The sequence below is a fragment of the Python bivittatus genome, unplaced genomic scaffold (assembly GCF_059951505.1).
Source record: "Python bivittatus isolate LINGU-HERP-01145 unplaced genomic scaffold, Pbiv_v1 ctg000020_np1212, whole genome shotgun sequence".
Classification (NCBI taxonomy): Eukaryota; Metazoa; Chordata; class Lepidosauria; order Squamata; family Pythonidae; genus Python; species Python bivittatus.
Window position 1 is genome coordinate 6,931,024 of NW_028277030.1, and position 25,140 is coordinate 6,956,163.

A 25,140-nucleotide genomic window follows, 5' to 3' on the forward strand; every position below is an offset into this window, starting at 1 on the left:
ATTAACCCTTTTAATTCTCAGTTTATAGGCCTCACAATAATTCCGTTTAATGTTTCTGATTTCTTGTACTATTTCTTCCTTTTCCAATGATCCCGTTTTATGTTTAATTAAGTCCATTTTAGCTTTAATATCTTTTTTTTTTTTTTTTTTTTTGAGAATTTCTGCAGCTCTTCTTCCAATTTTTTATAGTCATCCTCAATAGTTTAAAGATCTTTTTCTGCATTGTGTTTCTCATATAGTCTATTATCTTGATAAACCTTCATTGAGTCAAAGGATTCTTTATCTTTGTTCTTGCCAAAAATAAGAAAAAAAGAAGCAAAAGGAGAGAAAAAAAAATAAGTAAAAATAAAAAGAAAAGGAAAAGAAGTAAAAGGCTAAGCCTCTTTAAAAAAAAAAATCCATCTGGGGGAATAGAAAACAAAGCAGAGCTTCTAGCAGAAAAAGAGCTACTGCCACTAATCAAGGCTCTTGTGACTGGCTCAAACTTTCCATCTTAATGTTTTCAAAGTCGCTTTCAACTCCACTTTCTTGTTTATAGTTACGGATGGCACCTGTATAAACATGCACATCCCACTATCTTTTTAGAAAGCACAGGGTCTTTGAGCGTGCGTCACAATGAAAAAAGCACTAATTCGCGCCTCTAAATGGCAGTGCAACTTTCTTTCATTTACTTTCTCTTAACTCCACTTTCCCCATTTCAAAGTCAAAAAGATATAAATTTCTTATAACAATAAAAAAATCTTAGTAAAAAAAAAAGGCTTAAAATAAAAAGTTATTGAGTATTAAAAAGAGAAAGCCAATCCAGTTAAAAATATATTTTTTTTTAAAAGAAAAACATCTTGTCAATTCCACTAAAAAGGGAAAGTTGAAAAGAAAAATTTTCTCCCCCTTCTTTTTTTTAATAGGGTTCAATCTCGCCGCTTAATCCACTTTTCTTCACTTTTAAAAATCTCTTTAAGTTACTTAAGGTGTTCTCTAAGAATAGTTGAATAGTAAAAGTCCATCTCACCCAGTTGACACCCTTCTCTTCCATCTTCCTTTGGAGCTGTCCCGGCTTTCGCAGCCATTTTTGGCTGCCTCTCCTCCACCGGCTTCAAGAGCTTCTCCCCGGATCGATCTGGGACTTGCGGCGTCCCTGAGATCCGCGGGACGCGCCCTTTGCGTTCGCCATCTCTACGGGACGGCTTAGGTCCATCGGGACCGTCCGGGCGAGGAGATATCGGCTGCCATCCTGGGAGCCCAGGATCGCCCGCCGTATCGCCGCGACGCCAGCTCCGCCCTCCCTTAAAGACTGGTTTTGTCACCATGCCTGGGGGTCAGGAAGTATGGCTGAACCTGTAAATTGGTTATGTTGACTTGTGATTGATGAGTCTGGTTTTGCCTGTTTCTGTGTGCGTGTTTGGGTTTTTTTGGGGGGGGGTGTCTGTTTTTTTTTAATATTGTTAGCTGCCCAGAGTCATGAATTTGAGATGGGTGGCCATATAGATGGAAATAATAAATAAGCAAACATAGCATAAACCCAGGTCCAAAACATTCCATTTATAGTCCATACAGACCAAAACAAACTGATCCAACCTCCTGGCCCTACTGCCTGAGGGAACATGCAGGTCTTCAGTGCTTTGTGAAGGGCCAGAAGGATTGGGGGCATCCTGATCTTTGGAGGATGCACTTTCATAGGGCAGCACCACGACAGAGAAGGAACAGCTGCTAAGTCACACAAGATGTCATTTCCTAATGGAAGGGACTTGGAGCATACTAACTGTGCTGGTTCTGCTGGGGCAAGCAGAAATGACTGGAGACAGATGGTCTTCCAAGTAAACTGACACCATGCTAGGTAGGGCTTTATGGGTACCAACCAGCACCTTGAAAAAGCCCACCGGGAGCCAGCACGGCTCGCAGAGCAGAAGTGTCATATGGGCATATCACAAAGCCCCTAAGACTGTCTGCGCAGCAGGCTGGAATGACTGCACTGGTAGACTTCTACTTAAAATATTTTGATAGAATGACTGTTTTCTCTCCTAAGTTTTTCCTTGCCTATTAGAGAATCAGAAAGTTAGCAGTTGCCACAATACATGCAGATGAATTGCATTGTTTCTCTGAGCCTTTGACTTCAGTGTATTTGTGATCAGCGTGGATCTACAGCTTTGAGGATTTCCTAAGAAAAAAGCTTAGATGGTTTGCCATAACAAATTCTTGGAACACCACCATTGTTATTGACAACTAAAATTCTGTACTGAAAACAATGGGAGTTTTCCACTTGAAATAGTCAGTTGTCCTTTTTCACTTGTATTACATGCTTGTCAGACATGTATTACATGTCTTTAAAAAAGACACATGTATTACATGTCTTTTTCAGGGAACATAATGAATTTGTATAAATATTTCCTGTTCTCAGATACTAGGGCCACTTTCCTTTTGGATGTAATAAAATGATTAGGCCATAGAAAACCATCTTATTAATCAAGAATATTTTTTTCATTATGAAAGTGGCATTTGGAATTTCCATTATTTTATTGGCTAATTTATGAGAAAGCTTTTGTTTGGACAAAATCAAGTGTAATACAATGAAATTATTCTTATGGCAGTAAACAATCCTTTTCTCAGTTTTAACAGCTTCTTATGATTCTTCTCCTAAAATATGAAATAATTAGAATTCTGGTTATTAACTTGCCCGACTGCCATAATGTACTCTCTTTTCTGCCAAAAGAAGAAGAGCTGTCCTGGAAAAGAAACAACTTTTCCTTATGATGTGCTTGTGGAAAATGGAAAGAAGTATTAATTACTTCCTTTTTAACATGGCTTTGCAGAAGATGGGAAGAGGAGGGCACTCTATTAGGACTATCAGATTTGGGCTGGAAAAATCTGGATGACCACTAAATAGCAGAAAAGAGAGATACAAAACTCCAACCTTGCTGCTATATGGAGGTCAGTTAGATTTTTGCAGTCCAGTTCTGGTAGCCTTAACTATCAGCCTCAACATATTATTTATATTAGTATCCAAGCCAAGGCAAATATCATTTTACTTCCCCATTCCCAAGTTCTTGCAGCGTGCTCCAGAATTAGAGGAATAATAGGCCAAAGCTGTTGCCCAGAAAGTTCCACTAAAGGCTCCTGTATTTCAGATATATTGGAAGCAGGATCTCTTCAGTATTAAAGATGGGCAGATTTGCGATAGTCTGTTGGAGATTAACTCAAATTTAGACAAGAAAATAAATGTTCATTTACATCTCATGCTGCTTCTGGGGATCTAAGATAACTGTGGCAGTCCTGGGAAATAAGTTAGGTGGGAAGAATTTAATTTGTCTCAGTAAACTTCATAGCTGATTGGGGATTTTGGTATTGGTTTTCCACATCCAAAACCAATAGCACACGAACTCCCAGATAAAGTTGGGTATTGAGCAAAAAGGAGAATATTCTGAAGTAATGTTCTTTATCAAACATCCCAATGCTGCACATGGGCTTTTCTGAAATTGCTGCACAATGGATTGGCATTTTTATTAAGTTGCCAACCCCTACTGGCGAGAAGAAGTAAGAAGTTTTTGTGATGATATGAATTATTGCTTATTTACATAGTATATGTTTATCATTTTATTGCTTGCTGACCCACTTTGGGAATATCCTTTTAGAGCTTTTTGCAGGTTTCTCTGATTAATCAACACCATAGATGCTACATTGAATTTCATTTCCTGGTTCTCTCTGGAAAAAAAAATGTTACATTTTGTTTTGAATTTGAATTTAAGGATAAGTAGCATATTTTTTGAAGATCAATATTTTCATATTTTGAGTTCTTCAGGAACTCTTTTTGCATGACATCTATACCCAGTAATTTGTTAATTTGTTGATAAGCATAGTACTTTATTTTGTTTTATCTCCATTGATTCCCTTTTTTTTAATTCCTTCTCAAAGCAGGCTAGTTTTGCCTTTGTTTTTGCTCCTAATGATATATGACTAGTTCAGCTTCTTTATAGTCTTTCTAATATGTTTACATACCTTTCACTCCTTGGTCTAATAAGCCAAGCTTTTTACATAGCCACTTATTGATAATATACTTTAAAAAATATTTTGCTTCATCTTATATTTGGCTTCATCTTGTATTAATTTTGCCAGTGTTTGTATTACTTTTTTTTTCCTCTCATTTTGGGTGATAGTTCTTTTCTGTTCTGATTTGTTTGACTTTGAACATTAATCATATTAGGATCTTCTTGGACTTGACAAATCTGTACAATATATTCTACTTGACATTTTATTAATGGTACTTTTAAATAATATCTATCCATAGATAAGATACATCCCCTCATTTTTCATTAGCCTCATATTTTAAAAAGGGGGTTTTTTGTGGTGGGGAGGTCAAATTAATCGTTGTATGATTTCACTTATGTTAATCATTCTTGGCAATTTTTCAGTAACCTTTATGCTAAATGTCATAATTATTCCCAGTCAGTTCAGCAGTACTTCTGTCTCCTTCAAACTATAATTACCATACAGGTACTATGCACCCAGGAAACTGCAGACCAACCAGCTTGCCGTAAATATCTAGGAAAATCCTAGAAAAGATCATCAAGCAGTAAGTTTGCAAGCACTTAGAAACAAAGTGATTACTAGAAGACAGCAAAGGTTTGTTAAAAATAGATTGTGCCAGGCAAATCTCAGTATTTTTTTGATAAGTAACTACATTAGTAGGCCAAGAGAAAACTGTGGATGTAGTGTACCTAAACTTCAATAAGGCATTTCGTAAAGTGGACCATAGCCTCCTCCTTGATAAAATGGAACAAAATGGGAGGAATGGTCCTATTACCAAATGGATTCACAGTTGATTGAACAATTGTACCCAATGTGTGGTCTTTCATGGATCTTCATGGAGAGGTACCCAGTGGGGTACCTCAGGATTTTGTCCTGGGCTTGATGATCTTCAAAATTTATATAAATGACTTAGACAAGAGGATAGGAAGAATGTTATTCAAATTTGCAGATGACCCAGAGCAGGTGGGAGGGTGGAATTACTAACCCCTCAGAAGACAGTCTCAAGGTTCAAAAGGATCTTGATTATAGACAGCCACCAAGATGACTTTGGAGAGACTGCGCAGAGACAGTTACAAAAACATGTACAAAAACCTGCTTTGAGCCTGAGAAACAAAGAAAACAATAGGAAGAAACTTAGAAAGGTTCTATCCTAACTGTGGGTTCTAAGAGGGAGGGAAAGGAACATGCAGTCAGGCTTTCAAGATTCTGTTACTATAGCCTATATCAGTAAAACATAGTTCCAGTCAAACTTGAGGAGTCGGTTTCCTGGTCTGACCTACCTTGAAGGGCTGACATTATTAGACTTGAACATTGGGCCCTAGCCAACAAAATGCTGTTCAGTGGTGAGAAATATAAGGTACTGCACTTAGATAAAAAACAAAAAACAAAGAACCAATGCAATCTTGGGCTACAGCAACAGAGGTATTATGTCAAGATCACGAGAAGTAATAGTTCTGCTCTATGCTGCACAGGTCAAACCACTCCTGAAATACTGTGTCCAGTTTTGGTCATCACAATGCAAGAAGTATGGTGGAATTGGAAGGAGTGCACAAATGGTCAAAAGGGTGAAGAGCCTGGAAGCTAAATCCTGTGAAGAACAGCTAAAGGAACTAAGTATATTTAGCCTAAATAAGAGAAGGCCAAAAAAAAAAAGAAAGAGTAGCAGTCTTTCAATACTTGAAGTGCTATCACAAGAAAGAGTGTGGATTTATTCTCCATAGTACCTGAGGGTAGGACAAGATTCATTGGATGGAAGCTTTATGAAGAAAGATTCAAACTTGAAATAGAGGAATGTCCTGATTGTGAGAGCTATTATGCAGTGAAACAGCCTGAATCCTGGAGTCATGGGTGCTCCATCACTGGAGGTTTTCAAGCAAAGGTTGGATAATCGCCTTTTATCAGGGTTAGTCTGAGAATTCCTGTTCTGGGCATGGGGTTGGACTAGAATACCTTCCAGGTCCCTTCTGATCCTATGATTCTGTCTTCTCTCTGGCACTTCTGATAATCTGTTTTAAGATTCAGTCATTAAGGTAACTGAATTTTTTGTAGTCATTAAGCTCCAAACATGTATTTATCTACTTTGTGTGAGGTACTTATGTAAGCTTCTCTTTAAATGCCTCTTCAGTTACTTTAGTCATCTCAATATCATCCTTAAAATTTTGTTGGGGAGATTCCAAAGTGTGGCCTGATATTATTAACTATGGCAATTCTGTGGAAAAGTCTTAACTTTCTAATTTATTGGTTTTTACTGTCCCTCTAACATTCAGTGTTACATCAACCTCAGTATGCCCTCTCCATTTTTTTTTTCCTACGGAGATTCCATATCCACCTTAAAGTATGTTTTTATTGTGTCATGTACAGTCAAGCACTTCACACTCCCCATCATATCTTTGTGTGCATGTACGTGTGTATAGCTTCCAGCACTATAAATATGTATCAATTGCATTTGTTACAAATAATTAACGTAATCATTTCCTCCTATGAGTCCTTCAGCTTTTCCACCAGATGTCATATCCTACTATACACTTATTATGTGTTTTACTTTATACCCATTTGGTTTATCTGAAATGTTTATACTTCATCCTCTAGGGATGATTTATTCCAAACAAGATGTTTCCCATCTCTTGATGGCTTAGCACACAAAGGTCATTTTAAAAGCTATTCTATTGTCATTTTGCTGAGCTAATCCATTGAAAACATATATGGATTAGTTGAAGTAAAAGCACCCTCAAGTTCAGCTCCTGGTGACTACACAAACACAACCATGTAGCACAAAAGTAGTTCACCATTGCTTTCTTTGGGGATGTTTTTCAACTTCCTACTATCCTAAAGTTTAAGAACTAAGTATCACCCAGAAAAAACCATTCCGACCTGCAACTGTAGGAGACAGTTAAAGGGTCAGAACTCAATGTTTTTATTATAAAATGTTGTATCGGCCCCACCTCCAATATAAATACAGAGCTGTGTGCACTTCAGTGAAATTTGGGCCTTCTCTGTTTCCCTCCCATCCCCTTTGCACCCAGGACAAACACTTGCTTTTCATTTTGAGGATTAGGTAATTCAATCTAGGCTTGGTTTTGATGGAAGAATAAGGAATTGTGGATAATGTGTTATTTGAGAATTGTACTTACTTTATCAAAGAATGTGGAATTGCAGACTGTAAAACTGTCATTTTGTTTCAGTCAATAGCTTCAGCTGACATGGATTCAAATCAACTAGAGGCTTTTTTAACTGCACAAACAAGGAAACCAGGAGGAATCACAACTGATCATGCTACAGTTATTGCAAAATTTTGGAAGAACCAGCGAGCAAAAATTCATGAGAGTCTGATAAATCAAAGCAAGTGGGAAAACAGCTTGAAAAACATAAGCTGGAGAGTAGATTTAAAAACACAGTCAAGACACATTGATCAGATGAACAGCCCTGTGGCAATAGTTGAAATGGAACTTGAGAAAAATGGACAGGTAAGAACATTTTATCTTATTTTTACCAATGTGAATGTTATATATTAGTAACAGTGTTTGCTTATTGAAGACAAAAGAAAACAAAAGAAATTCTGCAGATGTCAGTTAATACTGTTACAAGTCACTATAATGCAGACTTCTTTAAGTTTAAATATCCCAAGTTTGGATCATTGGCCATGCTTGTTGGGAGTGATGTTTTCCAACATTTGGGGATGTAAACTTCAGGAAGCCAAGTATATTACAGTCAAGTTATATCTTGTCCCCAAATCAGAGTAACTTAGGTTGTCCAGATGGAAGTTCCTGCATGATCTAAAAACATGTCTTAAAATTGCAAGAACAAAGAGAAAAATTGTAGGCTTTTATTTATTATTTGGTTTAAATTTACTGTTGATATGGTAACTCTTATCAAACTTGTCATTCTCATTCCTACAGAATCCCAAATAGCACAATATTATTTTCCATAATTTATTAAAATATGTTTTACTGCCATTCCTACAGAATGCAGACCCCAAAAAAAGAAATACTTCCTATTAACTTGCAGAAAATACACATTTAAAGCTTTACTGAACTCTCACCAGATAGGCATGATTTCAGATTATATGAACTTTTATTTTTAGTTTGCATAAGGAGGATGTGTTATCTGCATATGCAGTAATTGAGCAGTAGCTGCAGTTAAGTTAGTAGAGAACATTTCAGCACTGAGAGTTACTAAGGTATTGTTTCTTGTGTACCTCTTTATATCTGCAGTTACCATTGTTGCAAGCATGTGTTTGTATACTCCATGTACTGTATTGCAATAAGGTATTATATTTGTCTGTGTTAAAATTTAAAAAAAATCCTTTCCAAGAACAAAAGAAGTTGATACTGATTCAGTTGATACAGTTTAATAAAGTATTCCCAGTCATTCACTTAGCATTGGAAGTTATATACTTGCCAAATTTGTTTGTTTTTATTTTATTTATTTAAAACATTTGTATAGCCCCCCATTTTAAAACAACTCTGGGCACCTAGCATTGGAAGTTATATACTTGCCAAATTTGTTTGTTTTTATTTTATTTATTTAAAACATTTGTATAGCCCCCCATTTTAAAACAACTCTGGGCACCTTACAACCAATAAAATAGTATACCAAAATAGTATAAAACAGTATAAGATCAACAGCCATAAAACTAAAAACAGAAAATCCTGGTGCCACAGCAACGCTTCTTTGATGCACTCACATACTTGTCCCACCCTGATTTCATCCTATCCCAATGCCTGGGGGAACCTCCAGGTTTTAGGCGGTCTGGAAGGGTAGGGGCCTGTTGGATCTCAAGGGGGCAGATGTTCCATAGGGAAGGGGCTACAACAAAAAAGGCATGCTTCCGAGGACCCACAAGATGGCAGTGTTTAAAGGAAGGGAGCTGGAGTGTGCCCACTCTGTCTGCTCTGTGAAATGGACAGATGTCCTCAGGGAGAGGTGGTCCCACAGATTACCTGGTCCCATGCTATATAGGGCTTTAAAGGTAATACCCAGCACCTTAATTTGCACCCGGAAGAAAACTGGGAACCAGTGCAGCTTGCGCAACAGGGGGTAATATGGGCAAACGTAGGGACACCCAACACTGTATGCCCCTGCATTCTGGACCAGCTGTAATTTCTGGGTGATCTTCAAGGGCAGCCCCATTTAGAACGCATTGCATAATCCATATGGGAAGTGAACAAGATGTGACTGGCCATGAGCAAGGCCTGGTCCAGGGAAGGGCGCAACTGATGCACATGAGGAATCTGTGGGAAAAAACCCTAGCCATGGCTGTTTCCTCCCATCCATGCCCTCACAATCTCCAGGCACTCAGTCACCACCATGACAGCATCACCTGCCCAGCCCACCATGCCAGCAAATGACCTGACTCAGTGGTTTCATGTAGATGTTAAAGAGGAGAGGAGAGAGACCCGAGCCCTGAGGCAGGGCACACTGCAGGGGCCTAGGGCTCGACCTCTCTGCCCCACCAACACTGACTGAAACCGGCTGCAGAGAAAGGAGGAGAACCACTGCAAAACAGTGCCTCCTGCTCCCAGTCCCTGAAGCTGGCTCAGAAGCATACTATAGCTGATGGTATCGAAAGCTGCTGAGAGATCCAGGACAGTTGCACCACTCCTGGTCTGAGCCATCCAAAGCTCATTTTTAGGGGAAACCTCACACCAACTGGGCTTTGCAGGCAGAACCCCTCCCCCCACCCTTGTCTCTCACATAAGGGCTACAGGAAGGCCCAGCAATACTCAGACCTCTCCTCAACAACCAGTCCCCAGGGTCCTTGTCAGTCAAGGTCTTCGCCAACCAGGTGCCAGCAGCCAAGGCGTCTGGCCAGTCCAACAATCCTGGGGACTTCACAACCATGCATGCCCCAAGCACAGTTGTCTTAATGTCATAATCTTGATATCCCAGTGCTTGAAGAGTGAGCATTTGTTACTTAGTTTTATGCTCCACTTTAGTGCAAAGCATAATCCCAGCACAGAATGAAACAATCGAGAAGGTGCTTTACACTCACTTGGGGCAGGGCAGAGATGTCTATTTCATCTCTTCCCTGATTCAAAATCATCTGTGAGCTCTGCCTATACTATGTGATCCTTTAGAATCTCAGTGATCCTTTCAATCAGTTACCTCAATTATAACTTTTGGATAAATTGTGATATAGGGGCAGTGGAAAAGGGTGGGTGGGTCTCCACTATAGTCTCAACTCATTGTTGTCCATACTCTCTTTGTGAGTGGATTTATGTAGTACAGTGCTCTTGCAAACAACCAGATGACCAGGACTCTTAGGCATTTATGTCTTTCTGTGCTACATAACAGTAGGGCTGCCCCTTGGATCAACACACTGGATTGCAAATTACAATTATTTCTTCAAAAAAGAGATGTTCAAACTAAATCAAATGGTCATGGAAAATAACATGTGATTGCAATAAAACTGTTCCAGCCTGACCACTTTTCTCAACACAGATTCGCTATGTTTCCAAAGCTCTGATCTACAAATTCTCTGTAGACCAATAAAACAATGAATCTTCAGTGGTACCTGACATTTATAAGAATATTCTCCATTCCGTTAAGTTTTATTGCATGGCTGTAATATTTATTATATTGTTTGCCTGGTGTTATATTAGTAAAATTGTGGTTTGTGGGTTAAAGTTTAGCTTTATGTGTAAATCCAGCCGTGCACAACAATAACTAAACAGATTATGATTTAGAAGATTGTGTGAACCCAGCTGGAGTATCATATCCATTAAGATTTGTGTATTGGAAGGTTAGTGCGTGTGTAATATGGAATTTATATCTTCCTCTGTATGTGTGAATTAGTGATTTATATACAGTCTAGTGTTGTCTATTCAGATTGTAGCAGATTACAAGCACAAATCTTTCCCATCACCTGCTTCCTAACCCTATAACAAAAGATTAGCGATTGTTGCTTTACAGAAGAATGTCTAAAAAAACAATGAGAACCAGTTTGACATAATGGTTTAAGGCACCAGGGTAGTAACCGGGAGTCCGTGAATTATCAAAATACAAATACTTTTCTGTTTGAAGCAACACAAATTCAAGAGTGAATCCTTCTTTCTGTTTGATCAGTCTTATAGAAAAATATTCCGTTTTGTTTTTTATCTCCAAATTGGCATTGCTCTTCTAAGAGATTGTTGTGTGTAATAAGATGTTATGGGGAAAATGGAAAGGATGGGATGGGAAGAGGAGCTATTTTGGGTTTGAACCCCAGACCTTTCTAGAAAAAGTAGAAGCTGTGCTGCTGAGCTGTCTCCCTCAGTAAAACAACAGTTCGGATTCTCTCCGTCTGAATTCACTTCAACAACCAACTTTTTAGCATCGTATAATTTGGAATTTATGAATGCCAGTTTAAGGTCTCTGAAAATCTGAATACAGAATAATTGAGCTAAGAGTGTAATTTGCCAGTGAAACAGATTGGTCCATGTTAGAATTAACTGCTGTACATAATTTTGAAGATAAGCAGGTATTCCTTTTCTTAATTTCAATACATGTTTAACCAGAGGCATCCACAGCAATTCAAGATTTTGTCAAAATGACAAAATGCACACTGCAACATCACAATGCAGTCTCTACCACCTGAGTGCAATTTTGTGACACAAACAGAAAAAGAACAAAGTTTGTATCACAATGAAAACTTTACCACAAGCCACCCATATATTTAAATGTCTTTTTTCCTATTATGTCTAAAATTGCCTCCTTTTCTCTCTATGCTCACATACAACTACCGTAATGTGTTTTTGGCTTGGTATGATATGTGGATGTATTCCAAGAAAGAATACATGGTTTAGGTTTATGTATAACAGTAAGTCAAAAATAAGTTGCATTATAGCATGATCATATATCTGAATGAGTAGTAAGCTGAGTACTGTGTTAAAGAGTTCCCATAGAACTTCCTTTGCCCACTACTCTGAATAGTTTTGACTGAGTCACACAGTTGAACATTTGAATTACAACTAATGTGATTCAGTGAGATGCAATTCAGTGAGGATACAACAATTACATAGCAGGCAGCAATTCAGTCGGTAAATTATCCCTATACTGGTTTTTGACTGAAATAAACTTTGAACTTCAACTCAGTAAATTTGCCTGCATTTCTGTATTGAAAATGCTGCAGCAAAGGTTTCATAGAAAACCCATGTCACTTAAAACTGAATAAATCAATTGTACTGAGTAGGACTGTTGTTTGGGATGGGGATGAGGGAATGAATGTGCCTATGCTTGTATGCTTAGGAGATAGGGAAAAAATGTGCACGTGGGCAACTTCTTATTCTCAGCCTGGCAACTTAGGGGTCAAAGAATTGCCTATCCTGATCTAAAAGAAATTTGAAAGAAATTAATTATGATGATGTAACTATGGACAATATCAGAGAATATAAAAGGAATCTGTAATTAGAATGAATATAAAAATAAAATGAGAAGGTTATTTTTAAAAGGTATTGTATAAGTAGGCTTGAGCAGTTCTTTAATAAGTCAAAGTATCTGCACAACCCTAATATTTAAAAGATTTCATAAATAAAATAGTTAATGCCTCAACTCAAGTAGAAAGTTAAGGATCCATGCTATAATACACCAGTAGATTGTTTACCCTATCTATAACAGAACATTAATAGGCATGAAGAACCTGAAAATTACAAACAGGACTTTTTAAAAAAGCTGTCTGAATTCATATTGGTATCCACCTTTTTCACCCACGAAATTGAAAAGAATATTTTTAACCTCAGATAACTATGAAAAAAATTAACCTGCCTAGGGATTTGAGGAACAATTTGCCCACTGAGCTTGAGAAGTGAATGCAGAAATAATTATTCCATGTGAGAATCCAATACACTAATCAATATATCTTAAATACTCTCAGTATAACCCTACTTTAACAAATACATTTTTCTTACATAAGTTGAAAAAGTATACACTGAAAGACAAATGCTTATTGTCTAGTAATCACAAATGTTTCAAAAAAAGCAATATACTGTAAAATATACTTTCTATGTATACAGAAGATGGGATACATGAGAGTACATGATTGTCTTTATCTGTGTAGAAAGAACGTTGTAAGAAAAAAGCCAGCAACAACTTGGGAACAAATGAGGAGCTAAATGATAGGAAATGGCACGTAAGATTTCTTTTTAATGACTTTTATGCTGTCCCAATCAATCAATCCTGGGCAGTGAAAAATAAAACAAAGTAAATAATCCATAATAAATCCATAATAAAACATAACATTTTCATGTTTTCATGTTCCTTGTAGAACCTATGGAAAACTATATCCACCAATATAAGAGCATTGTTCATGTATTTCATTTATTAAATTTTCATTCATACATACTTTAGGCATTGCTTAATTAAAAGTAAGTGCAACTGATCTATTACAGCTTAAAAATAGTTTCTCATTATCTGCTACTTTAATCTAGCTTAATCCTTGTTTCTCTTACTTAACAAAAGTGAGATTCCTGTAAAAATAATTTGCAGTCTAGTTAGGGGATAGGTGTATCCACAGCAATTTATTAAAGTAGACAGTCTCCCCCCCCCCCCAAAAAATATTAGCATTGGTCACCTAGTGACTAGGAGAAATGCAGTCACGTGAGCATTGCTCACCTTGGAGATATATGTAGTGAATGGAACAGTTATGTAACTGGATAAAGTGACATGTGAACAAAAAGAAAACAAACTGAAAGGGCAAGGTTTATATAGCTCAGGAAGAAACGAGGAAAAGAATTGATTTAGTATTTCAAACATTTTTAAAACACAGTGTGCTATGTCTGATTATTTTTTATTGATGCTTCTTCCATATAGTCTTAAAACAGTATGAAAAAAATACATTCACAATAAATATGTGGGAGCAAGAACATGTTTAAGATTTTATATTCCCATTTGTTTCTAAGCGGTTGCTTCCTTGTATTGCTCCCATGCATGCACATATCCACTCGTTCAGACTGGGTTTCTCATGCAGTATCTGAACCCAGCTGAGAGGGATAGATGGACATCTGCAAATAGTTTCTTAATTAAACAACAGCTAAGGCAAATATTAATGCTACTCACCCATGATCTTAGTTTTTTTTATTGTAGATTTGGGTTCTTGTGCATGACTTACACATTCCCTAACATGACTAAGTCTGCAGCATATCTAGTTCAACTCCAAGTTTGGTTTTTATTCTTTATAAACTTGAGAAGTCATGTAAGAAGGCTGTACAACACTTCAGTTTCAAAGCGGAAAAGGTGCTTTAGAACACACAAAAATGCTCATGTTCCACCTGTAAACTCCTTAAAACAGCTGTGTCAGGATCATGCAGTGGACCTCTCCAGATACAGTAATACCTCGGTTCACAAACGCTTCTGTTCACGAACAATTCGGTTCACGAACAGCACCGTTCGCAAAATTTCGCTTCCGTTTGTGAACTCCGCATCGGGTGACGAACACAACCCGTGGCCATTTTCCCTGCTCTGACACGTGGTCGTGGCTTCCTGTAGGCGAGGGGGACGCTCCCTCCAAACAATAACCGCCTCCCCACCCGCCTTCCTGTCCTCCACGCCAGAAGTCGCCTCAAGCAAGGTTAGTGTTCTCTCTCTTCATACTGTACTGTACTGTACTTTGTGTCATATTTTTGTGGTTTAAAAAAAAATACATATGGTTCAGAACGGATTAACCGAATTTATATTGAACCTTATGGGAAAATTTGATTTGGTTCGCGACCAATTCGGTTCGCGACCAGAGTCATGGAACGAATTAAGTTCGTGAACCGAGGTACCACTGTAATCCTGGTGGACAGCAAGTATCTTGCAGGAGGAGGTGTTCTCTCAAGTGTTTTATGCCCAATCCATTTTATAGGGCTGTACAGAGATCCAGATTCAAAGGAGAAAAGGTAATTCAGAATGCATGTAGGCACACCTATTGCTCCTCTCAACAACTCCTTAAGGAAATTTTGTCTTTTCCTGGGCTCACACAACAGCAGCTTTATGATCCCAGAAAAATACGTATTTGATTTCAAAAGGTGCAAGTTGTGCGCTTGCGTGCATTCTGGATCAAGCTTTTCCCTTCCAATCCAGATCTCTGCACAACCATTTCATAGGGCTTTAAAAAAATAACACCTTGTATCCACCTCCTATTTCAGTCAGCTGACCTTTGTTGGCAGGACAAGTCTCACTCAAGGCTGCAGTGTCAATGTTGTATCATGCAAGCTATCTGGGAACTAAAGCTGTTCTTGTCTCTGGTCTGTCTGCTGTAGGGTTCTCCCAAATCCAAAATCAGCATACCCCTTGTATTGTCCCCGGAAACAAATTTACAACTAGAGTAAAGTTTTCAAAATTGGTGTAATATGGTCCTGATGATTGGTTGACCAACATGGCTGCAGCAGTTTGTATAACCATTTGAAGTTTCCAAATGACCCACAAGGGCTGCAGTAGGGTTGATGGGGTTTTGTTTTGTTTTGTTTTGTTTTGTTTTGTTTGAGTCTCACAGTCTAGACATGTTAAGAGAAGTGCCATTGTTAGGTGGAATTTACATCCACATAAATAGATACAAAATTGCACCCTCAAAGCAGTTAAGAGCTATGACATTTTATAAAAATGTGAGTATATGTGATCTTTCCCTCTTCTCATCACATCACCACATCACTTTCTCACCTATTTCTCTTCATTTCTATTTTCTTTTATGTTCCATTTATAGCTTATCCTTTCTATCCTTCCTGTCTCTGCACTGCAATAAGTTTTCCCAGTCAGTTACGTACTTTTCAACAGGGTCAACTGATAAAATGTTTTGTTTTCCTTTTTTGTTTCTCAAAAGGGGAAATGAATATATAATTTAAAACAAATTGCTGATTGTGTCATACACAATCAGCAGTTCTAGAGAATTAGAGCTCACAACTCAATGAAATCTCTGAAGTTTCATGTTGGTGTCAGTCTCAAAAGTGATCACTTTGACAAAATAAAAAATAAAGTTCTGCTCCACTTGCAAGTAGAATATAATATTTGAACAGAACAAGAATACTGAACAGGATAGTATCTCAAAAAGTTTGATTCAAGGAGAGTGCCGGTATTACATTTTATAGCAGGCCAAAGTGACCTAACCCATCTGAGCTTGGGTGAAATAATGAAACATTTTCTTATTATATAATGGCACCAGTTTTCATAACTTTGATAGTTTATACCAAGCTTTTGTTGACAAGTTCTTTTCACTTACAACAGAAGATCAGCACAACGTTCATATTGACCTACTTTGTACTCCATATGAATGCAACTAGTTGCTAAATATTTCCTAGTTCTTAAATAAACTGAAATTACTTTTGAACTTTGCAACCAAATTGGCTCTCCTTCTATTAGGAAAGGATAATAATACCATGAAAACAGGGTCTGTTGGTTTTCTCCTGAAACTTAATCCTATTTTCTTCTAGTAACATTTCAGTGAATAAATCCCATGCAGCTTCAATATCTTGCAAACTTTTTTTTTTCTAAGGATGGGGGAAATAACTAGAGTGCTCTTGCTTGTCTGTTTTTGCTTTTTCTGTCTTGTGACACTGAGATTTTGGATTGGCTGTAGTTGTTGAATCACTGATTCACTGGCTTGGTTAGGCAAGCTGTCTCTGTATTCTCAATGAGTAGAATGCATGCATGTTTTTCAATATATAAAACTGTAAGTATATTGCTATTAATTAACCCTTTCTCTCCCAACTTTTTGCCTACTAGTCATTTCATTAATCTGCAACTGAGGAAGAGATTGAACTACTCTGTGTGCTCTGCTGTCAGATTAATTCTATTTACAGTAGTTCTGCCTCTCTCTTTGCCTAAGTTTCTTTGCATGAGGACCATGGAAGTGGCCATAGACACTCCCTTGGACTTCCTGGCCTACATGATTATCATTTTTTTGTAAAAGTTTAAAAATATAAGGTTGGAATGTCAACAACATTTTCACATCCAAGAATAATCCTTGGCTCCAAAAAGGTCCCATAAACTTAAAAAAAAATAGTTGGTGATTGCAGTCCAGTGCTTTTGCTTGAAGTATTCTTATCCACCCAGAAAAAATGACAAAGGTAAGTAGAATAGATAGAAAACATCCAATCAGAAGGCTGAACATTGGCAGGGAACATGCTGCCATATCATTGATTAAGGTTACATGTGCAACCTCCTTCCCCCAGGGATAAATATTTCATGAGAAACATACTGTGCCATCAGTCCAAAAAAAGTTGTGAACCTGTTTCCATTCCAACTGGTAACCACTGTTACTTAAATCTTTTGAGACAGATTACGTATACTTTTCATCTAGTTTCCTTTTATATTATATCTTTTATATAAATTAGCAGGTAAGTTCTATTTTTACTGAGAAAAATAGATTACTGATTCAGCTGATCTGAAGAATAGAATTGAAAGAAATATATCAGTATAGGTAGTCCTTGTTTAGTGACCGCCTCATTTAGTGACCATTCACAGTTACAACAATCATGAAAAAGTAACTTTGTGACCAGTCCTTGCATTTACAACCTTTACAGGTCTGTAAAGCAAAGGAGCCAGTTTGGTCTAATGGTTAAGGCACCAGGCTAGAAAGCAGGAAACTGTGAATTCTAGTCCTGCCTTAGTAATGAAAACCGGCTGGATGATTTTGGGCTAGTCACTCTCTCTAAGCCCAACTCACCTCACAGGGTTGGTGTTGTGGGAAAAATAGAAGGAGGAAGGAGTATTAGGTATGTTCGCTGCCTTGAGTTATTTATTAAAAAAATAATAAAGGTAGGATAAAAAAATCTGAAAAAAAAAAGGAAAGCTGAAACAAGATCATAAAACTGTGATGTTTCACTTAGCGACCACTTCACTTAGCAACTGGATTGCTGGTCCCAATTGTGGTTACTAAACAAGGACTACCTATAATACTCGGGGACGCAGTGGCACAGCGGCTTAATGATGCTGAAAGTTGCCAGCCAGAAATGGTCGACACTTCAGCGGTTCAAGCCCAGCTCCGCACAGCAGAGTGAGCTCCTGTCTCCTTCCCAGCTTCTGTCAACCCAGCAGCTCGAAAGCATCCGCAAGTAGATAAATGGGTACTCTCACCCCAGTGGGAGGAAAAACGCTGGTAGCGCCTTGCACGGGAGACGGGACCAGTTGCCAGTAACGCGGAAGCCGCGTACACCCAAAAAAGGCACGAAGCAACGGAAACCCCGCCTCCTGCGCTCACCAGCTGGACTCCACTCTAGGAAGGAGGCAATGGCAAACCACTTCCAAAATACCTTGCCATGAAAACTTCAGAGACTCATCCAGGCAGTTGCTGCAGAGTGCGGATAAAAAAAACAAACGAACCTGTAATACTAAATGCCGAATATCTGTGATACCTAATCTGTGGCTTTGTCTTCCTTATTGAATTGCTGTTGGTATGTATTGTTTTCCCTGGATTCACTGATGAGTCACTGACACTGCATTAGTGCATCTCATCTCTTATATGGGTGGATATTTCCTTAGTCTACTCAATGCTTCATTCATTATTAATATCCTACAAATGCATATCATTTATAACTTGACTTGTCACAAATAATTACTCTTTTAGTTATTCCTTGGGCTTGTTATAGTTAGTCTGTATTTTATCAAACTGATTTTTATTTATCTGCTCTGTGATAACATGAGTATTTGGTGGGTAGAGAATTTGTAACAAATTCCATTAGATGTCAGTCAGTGGAGATCAATTAGCTTTCACAAACCAGATCTGCCTACCCTTGTTATAAAATTTAAAAGTGACTGAAAAACAGTTCTTATTATTAGGATAGTGAAAAAATATCTGCCTCAGACTTGCAAATGTCAACTTTATTTATGGATTGGTAAGTTTATTTAGATGTCCCATGCAAACAAACAGAGAATACTCTCAGTGTTCTTTATAGCTGGAAAAAAAATAAAGTATGATGCATGAAAAGGAAATCCAAGGTTGTCGTTTGTGGATGGTAAATAAGAACATATGTCTTCGTAGTCCACAAGTGGAAAATGTTTTGATCCTAATTTCTGAATTTGCACATGAACTACATTCCTTTATTTCAAGGGATATATGAAAAATCATTCTCTGTGTGATGTTGAATTCCACTTGCCATTAAGCCCAGCTGATAGGGTCAATAGCATGAGATCATGGGAGTTGCAAATGCTATTAGTAATAACATTGTAAGCTAATTTTCCCTATTTATAGATAGATCATCCCCAGAAATATTAGTTGGGGGTTAACTGCCATATCAAAATTGGGTAGGGCTGTGCTGATCTCCAAATTCATTTTCAAAGCTGTGCTTCAGAAATGGGGTTGCAAACATAGCATACTGTAATCTGCAACTCTTTAAAACAATTCTGTCTTTTCCTGGGATCATGAAGTTGCCCTCCAGCTGCCACTCAATCCCTAGAAAAGTTTACTTTAAGGAGTTGGGGACAATACTACGAAAAGGTAAAATCATTACCCTTTAATTGCAAAATAGTGCTTAAAATGGTTCCTAAATAAGATATAGATTTCATCTGAAAACAAATCACTCAATGTGACAGTACTGGTTGGAAATCATAAGTCTAGTAGGTTACATATTCTACTTCCATGCTTAAGGTTTTTTACACACACACACATACATATATGGGGGGGGGAGATGAAATGCTTGTATGTGTATATGTGTGTGAGAGAAATACAGATATCACCTTAAAAGATATTTTAAGTATTCACATTTAAATCTTTTCAACATGTATAACTTGTATTTCTCTCCAGAATGACATGTTGATAATTTATGCAACCTGTTAGGAAAAACATCATTAATATAGTTAATATATAATGAACAGATTAAAATAAATCTGTTCTTCCTTGTCAGGCTTTTTAAAGTTCTTTGGTGGTATGTCATTTTTTTTCAGCCATGTTTGCACCCCTTTAAATATCGCTGAAATTGTGTTTAAATTATCAGTGATAGATGTATTTAAATTTTCCAATATTTTTCAACTAACAAAATTAATTAAATCCATTTCTTATGTTGCACCAATATCTGAGCCTTAGATGTAAGAAGATTCCATACCTAGAAAGACTCTACCAATGTGGAAAAGGGGAAATAGAATCAGTGGCTTGGACATTGTCACCAAAGATGATCAAATGTGCCCATTTTGCTTCCCTTTGCACAGGAAGTCAATGGTTCTTGATAGATTTATAATACTTGAATGTAGCTATGCAGGATCTTAACCGACAACAGTTGGTATGCCAGGGGTCTGTTTGGGAGAACATTGTCTTATCCAAAATGCTTAGAAATTACAATTTTTCTATCTCAGATGAGATCCATTACCCTGGCCCAATATAATGTTATGTCTTCCTCCCTTTTAGAAGGAAGATTTAAAAATGTTGCAGCATGACTTTGCCCATGCCCCATAGAGAAAATATAAACATGTTCTCTTGCAATGCCATTGTTACATGAGATGGCCCATTGAATTAATAACCTTTGTCTGATTCAAAGTCATGCAAGATTAGATGAGGAGATCACTTGCTTCCTTTTAGCTGACACCTCAGGAAACATTTGTAGATGGATTGCCAAATTTCTTGCTGTCACTATTGCTGCAAGATGATTAATTGTCTAGCAGTCCTGATCTTTTTTTTCTTAAGTTGAATCATACTACTTTCTAAAATGCTTTTTACTTATTCCTCTGGCTTTTAATATATGTGATATCTCAGTTTTGCTTTGTATGCTTTGCCCTCTGACCATAAATGTAATAAAAATAATTTTAAATTTAATAATTATTTTCCTGTTTTCCACTATGTTTTTAAGATGGCAATTTTGGACTGTATTATACTGTAATATGGTTGACATTTTAGTCTTTGACCCCAAATAAATGTTAACTATTAACTAACTAATTTCTAAGTTTTGTTCTCACATGCACATTTTTATTACTGTGCATAATTTTGATTAGGCTGCCCACTCTCTTTCCACAGCTAGGGTTCATATATAATTAGATTGTTGGAAAAATAAAAAAACAAAATACTGTTTCCTTAAACCAGCAGATCAGTACTGTCAATTATTTGTGGCCTTGACTCTTAATTTGAAGCTATACCATCACAGCAGCTTGGTCAATTAAAATGCTGTGCACAAATATGTGCTTTATTTGAAATTTTCCGGACCCTCTTTTCTGTTTTCCTGGATCCCATTTTCTATGAAAATACGTTCTGCAAATTATCAGAACTGAGTATGAATAGCTCCCAGGTTTTCTGTGATCAGTGTTTTTGATTATGATGAAAAAAAATTGCCATGCCACTAATTCTGTGAACAGCTAGAAGAAATAAAGCAATTCAATGTATGTATAAGCAGTAGTAGAATTCCACCATATTTGCCAAAGATCTGCAATAAGCAGTTCATAGGGATCCATCAACCACCTTCTAATGTTAAGTACAAAAGATAATGGAATAGTATCATATGCCTGACATCTTAAACATGATGCTTAGGGACAACATCTGGCACCTATATCCATTAATGCTTATATGCACCTCCTTTGGTGTTCACTAATATACCTATTTCACCTATCGTTGTTGTTTTAATTACAGTGTGTGTTTTTGTGTGCAAACTTAAAATTAAGCCTTAATGTTTCAAAATTGCTAACCAGTGAACAACCCTGCCATATGTTATGTGGCCAATGACATGTATTTTGGACAAGTCACGTTCTTTGGAGAAAACCAGTTGAGGTAGCATTACAGATTTAGTAGGGCTGTGCAAAGCATTTAAAAGAGGTTCTTTGCAAGCAAAGCACCCCTTCTCAAAGCCACATCCTCTGGAAGGATTTAGCAGAAGTGCTGGCTGTCCGTGCATGCACAAACACTGCCTCTAAAGCAGCCAAATGCCATGATTGCTTTTTTTTTCCATAAATTTTAATTGCGTTCTAATCAGTAACAAAAATGAAAAGAAAAACAAAACACAAAAATAATAATACACTATCAAGAATTTTTTTTTAAAAGTGCTATTACAGAAAAGTGACAAAAATACAACAAAAAGGATTAAAAACTTAACATAGTATACCATTATAACAGTAAATAGTTACATACATACATACATACATACATACATACATACATGTAATGCAAATATTATTCAGATGCATATATATTCCCAATACATTTATGTGACTATCATTTTTTTAACCTACTGTATTTTGTATAAATGAGTCCCATATTTCATTATACTTATCCATACAAAGTCTGTGTCTACAAACAAAGGCCATGATTGCTTTAATGCTTAGAGAAGAAGTGCTTTACTCACCATAGCATGCTTTGAGAAGCATCTTGTTCAAACGCTTTGGGCAGCCCTGATGTTTATCATTCTGGGTATATCAGCCTTAATGCTCAGAGTTTATTTACTTTAAGAAAATCTGAGACAGAACAACCATAATAAGAACCCAAGTGAAGGCAACCACAAATATTTTCCACAGAGATTAGAATTTCATTTTTTATAGTACTGAACAACTTCCTCTGAGTTTTCTCATTGCTCTAAAGAGCAGCCTCTTTAACTCTCTGGCTTATGTTCAGGTTAAACAGAGTATTATTCCCCCCTCCGCTTTCAACTTCCTTAATCCCACAGACCAGTTTCAGGAAATCCAGAAGTGGGTGCATGGGGATGAGAAATTCAGACTGTTAGCATTCTAAAATAGGCAACTCCTGCCACCTATTTCTCCTATTAGCCTAGTTCCTAGTTGGTTTTCAGGAATTACAGTATAATATAAACTTTTCCCTGCCTTTGTCTCTAACAATAAAATATCCTCCCTTATTGAAACAATGGGGCACAAGTTAACCAGGATCTTTCCATAATGCATGAATAAAAGTATCCTGAACTCTTCAACCAAATTCCTTTTACAATAGGGTTATCACATCTCGGCTGCCAAAATCCAGACAACCAAGAGATGGTAGCTGGTAACTCTTTACTGGCGGCAGACGAGAACCTGCCTGCAGATAATGCAGGTGAACTGAGAATGTTAATTGTATTACAGTGTACATTTTATGTTTAAATTGCATCATAAATAAGATGAGAATGCTTCCCATATTTTATGTACTCACATTATTGTTGTTAATATTAATTTTTATTATTTATTTTTATTTATTTATTTATTTATTTATCCAATTTCAAAGCCACCTGATTCTTTTGCAGCTCTGAGCAGCTTACAAATAAAAATGAAAAACTGTACATTTAAAAAAGATCATAACTAACCAGAAGAGCAATATAACCGACTATAAAAACAGACTTAACTAATGGGGATTCCACACCCACTCTATCCCAAGGCCTAGGAGAACAACCAAGTTTTTAGTGATTTCCTGAACATCATTAGAGTGGGAGCTTTGCAAATCACAGAGGAATGCCATTTCAGAGGGCAGGTGCTGCAACAGAGAAGGCATGTTTCCTGGGTTCCATAAGATGATACTGTTTAATTGACGGGACCCAGAGCCCACCTACTTTGCTTCATCTTACCGGACAGTCAGAAACAGTCAAAGATATGTGGTCCCTTCATGATGGCCATGAAGGTTTTTAAAAGTGATAACCAGTGCCTTGAGTTGCACCCAGAAGCCAATTGGTAACCAGTGCAGTTTGCAAAGCACATGAATGTAAAGTGCATTCTGAACCAGCTGTAGCTTCTGGATGGTTGTCAAAGGCAGCCCCATGTAGACCACATTACAGAAATCCAATTGTGAGGTGACTAGGGCTTGAGTGATTGTCTGGAGGGCCTCCTGGTCCAGGAAGAGGTACACTGGCTCACTAGATGTACCTGTGCAAAGGATCTCTTGGCCATAGCTGCCACCTTTGAGCAATAGCTGAGTCCAAGAGGATCCCCAGATTGTGCACAAATCCAAAGTGGGGAAATGCAATCCCATTGAAGACTAGTGATGGACTATCCCGGGGGGGGGGAATAAACACAGCCACTCTGGCTTGTCAGGATTGACCCTGAGTCTGTTCCTCTCCATCCAGATCCACACAACCTCTAGAGTCTAGACACTGGGCCAGGAGTTTGACACCATCGCTTGGTCAGCCCAGGGTCAAGATGTACAACTGGGTATCATCAGCATATTGATGATACCTGATCCCAAACTGATGGATGACTTCACCCATGAAGTGGGTGAAGATATTAAACAGAAGGGAAGAGACTGTTGAGCCCTGCAGCACCCCACCAATGATTGGCCACAGTCATCATCCCTCCCCACCTGTCAATACCAATTGAAACCAGCCGCAGTTTAGAGGTGCCTTCCACTCCCAAGCTCCAAAGCTGATCAAAAGGATAGCATGCTCAATGGTACTGAAGGCCGCTGGGAGATGAAGAAGCATCAGGATGGATGAACTACCATCAGCTCCACCACAGGTCATCAGCAAGCACAACCAATGCTGTCTCTATACTGAAACCTGACTAAAATGGGTCCAAATAATTCATTTCCTCCAGGGTCCTCTAGACCTGAAGTCCAACCACCTTCTCCACAATCTTCCCTAAGTAAGGAAGGTTGGAGACTAGATGGAAATTGTCCAGGACTGATGAATCTAGCAATGGCTTCTTGAGGGGAGGGTACACCACAGCCTCCTTCAAGACTGAGGGGACTGCCCCCTTTCTCAAGGAAGCCAACACCATCAATGGAACCAACCACAGGTCACCTCCTTGGCGTTTTTAACTTAGAGTCTTCCACTTTCCAGTCCAGCATCTTAACCACTACATCAAACTGGTTCTCCATGTTCTGTTATAAAAGTGGACAGAGCTTCACCAGATACGTCACTTTTGCAACTAAAAGCTACATACAGGCATTGGACTTCTAGTTGCCTTTCATGACATTAAAGGGCAACTGGAATTCATGGACATTCATAGAATTATGAAACTGGAGTCGCAAAATATCTGAGAGGCCAGGTTGGGAAGATTCTTCTGTAAAATGGGATCAGCTTTCCTGGTGCAAGCAATCATCCTCAGAATATTGGAGGATAATTGCAACAGAGGACAGAAAGTGCACACACCCCAGATCTTCGACAATATCTTATAGTAATATATAGTAATATATTGCATATATATATTGCATATATAATATATTGTAATATATATTATAGTAATATAGTAAGCAGCGGCTTAATGATGCTGAAATTTGCTGGCCAGAAATGGTCGACGCTTCAGTGGTTCGAGTCCAGCCTTCGCGTTAAACAGGGTGAGCTCCTG

At 37.8% G+C, this 25,140-nt stretch overlaps 1 protein-coding gene across 1 annotated transcript in view; it reads left to right on the top strand.

Annotated features, from left to right (window-relative positions):
* The window catches only part of COMMD1 (copper metabolism domain containing 1), an 87,694-nt gene that overhangs the window by 31,052 nt on the left and 31,502 nt on the right, over positions 1–25,140 (top strand). Inside the window, exon 2 of the mRNA XM_088133962.1 lies at positions 7,203–7,484. Coding sequence (XP_087990088.1) covers positions 7,203–7,484 — 282 coding nt within the window. The remainder of the gene's footprint in view (positions 1–7,202; positions 7,485–25,140) is intronic.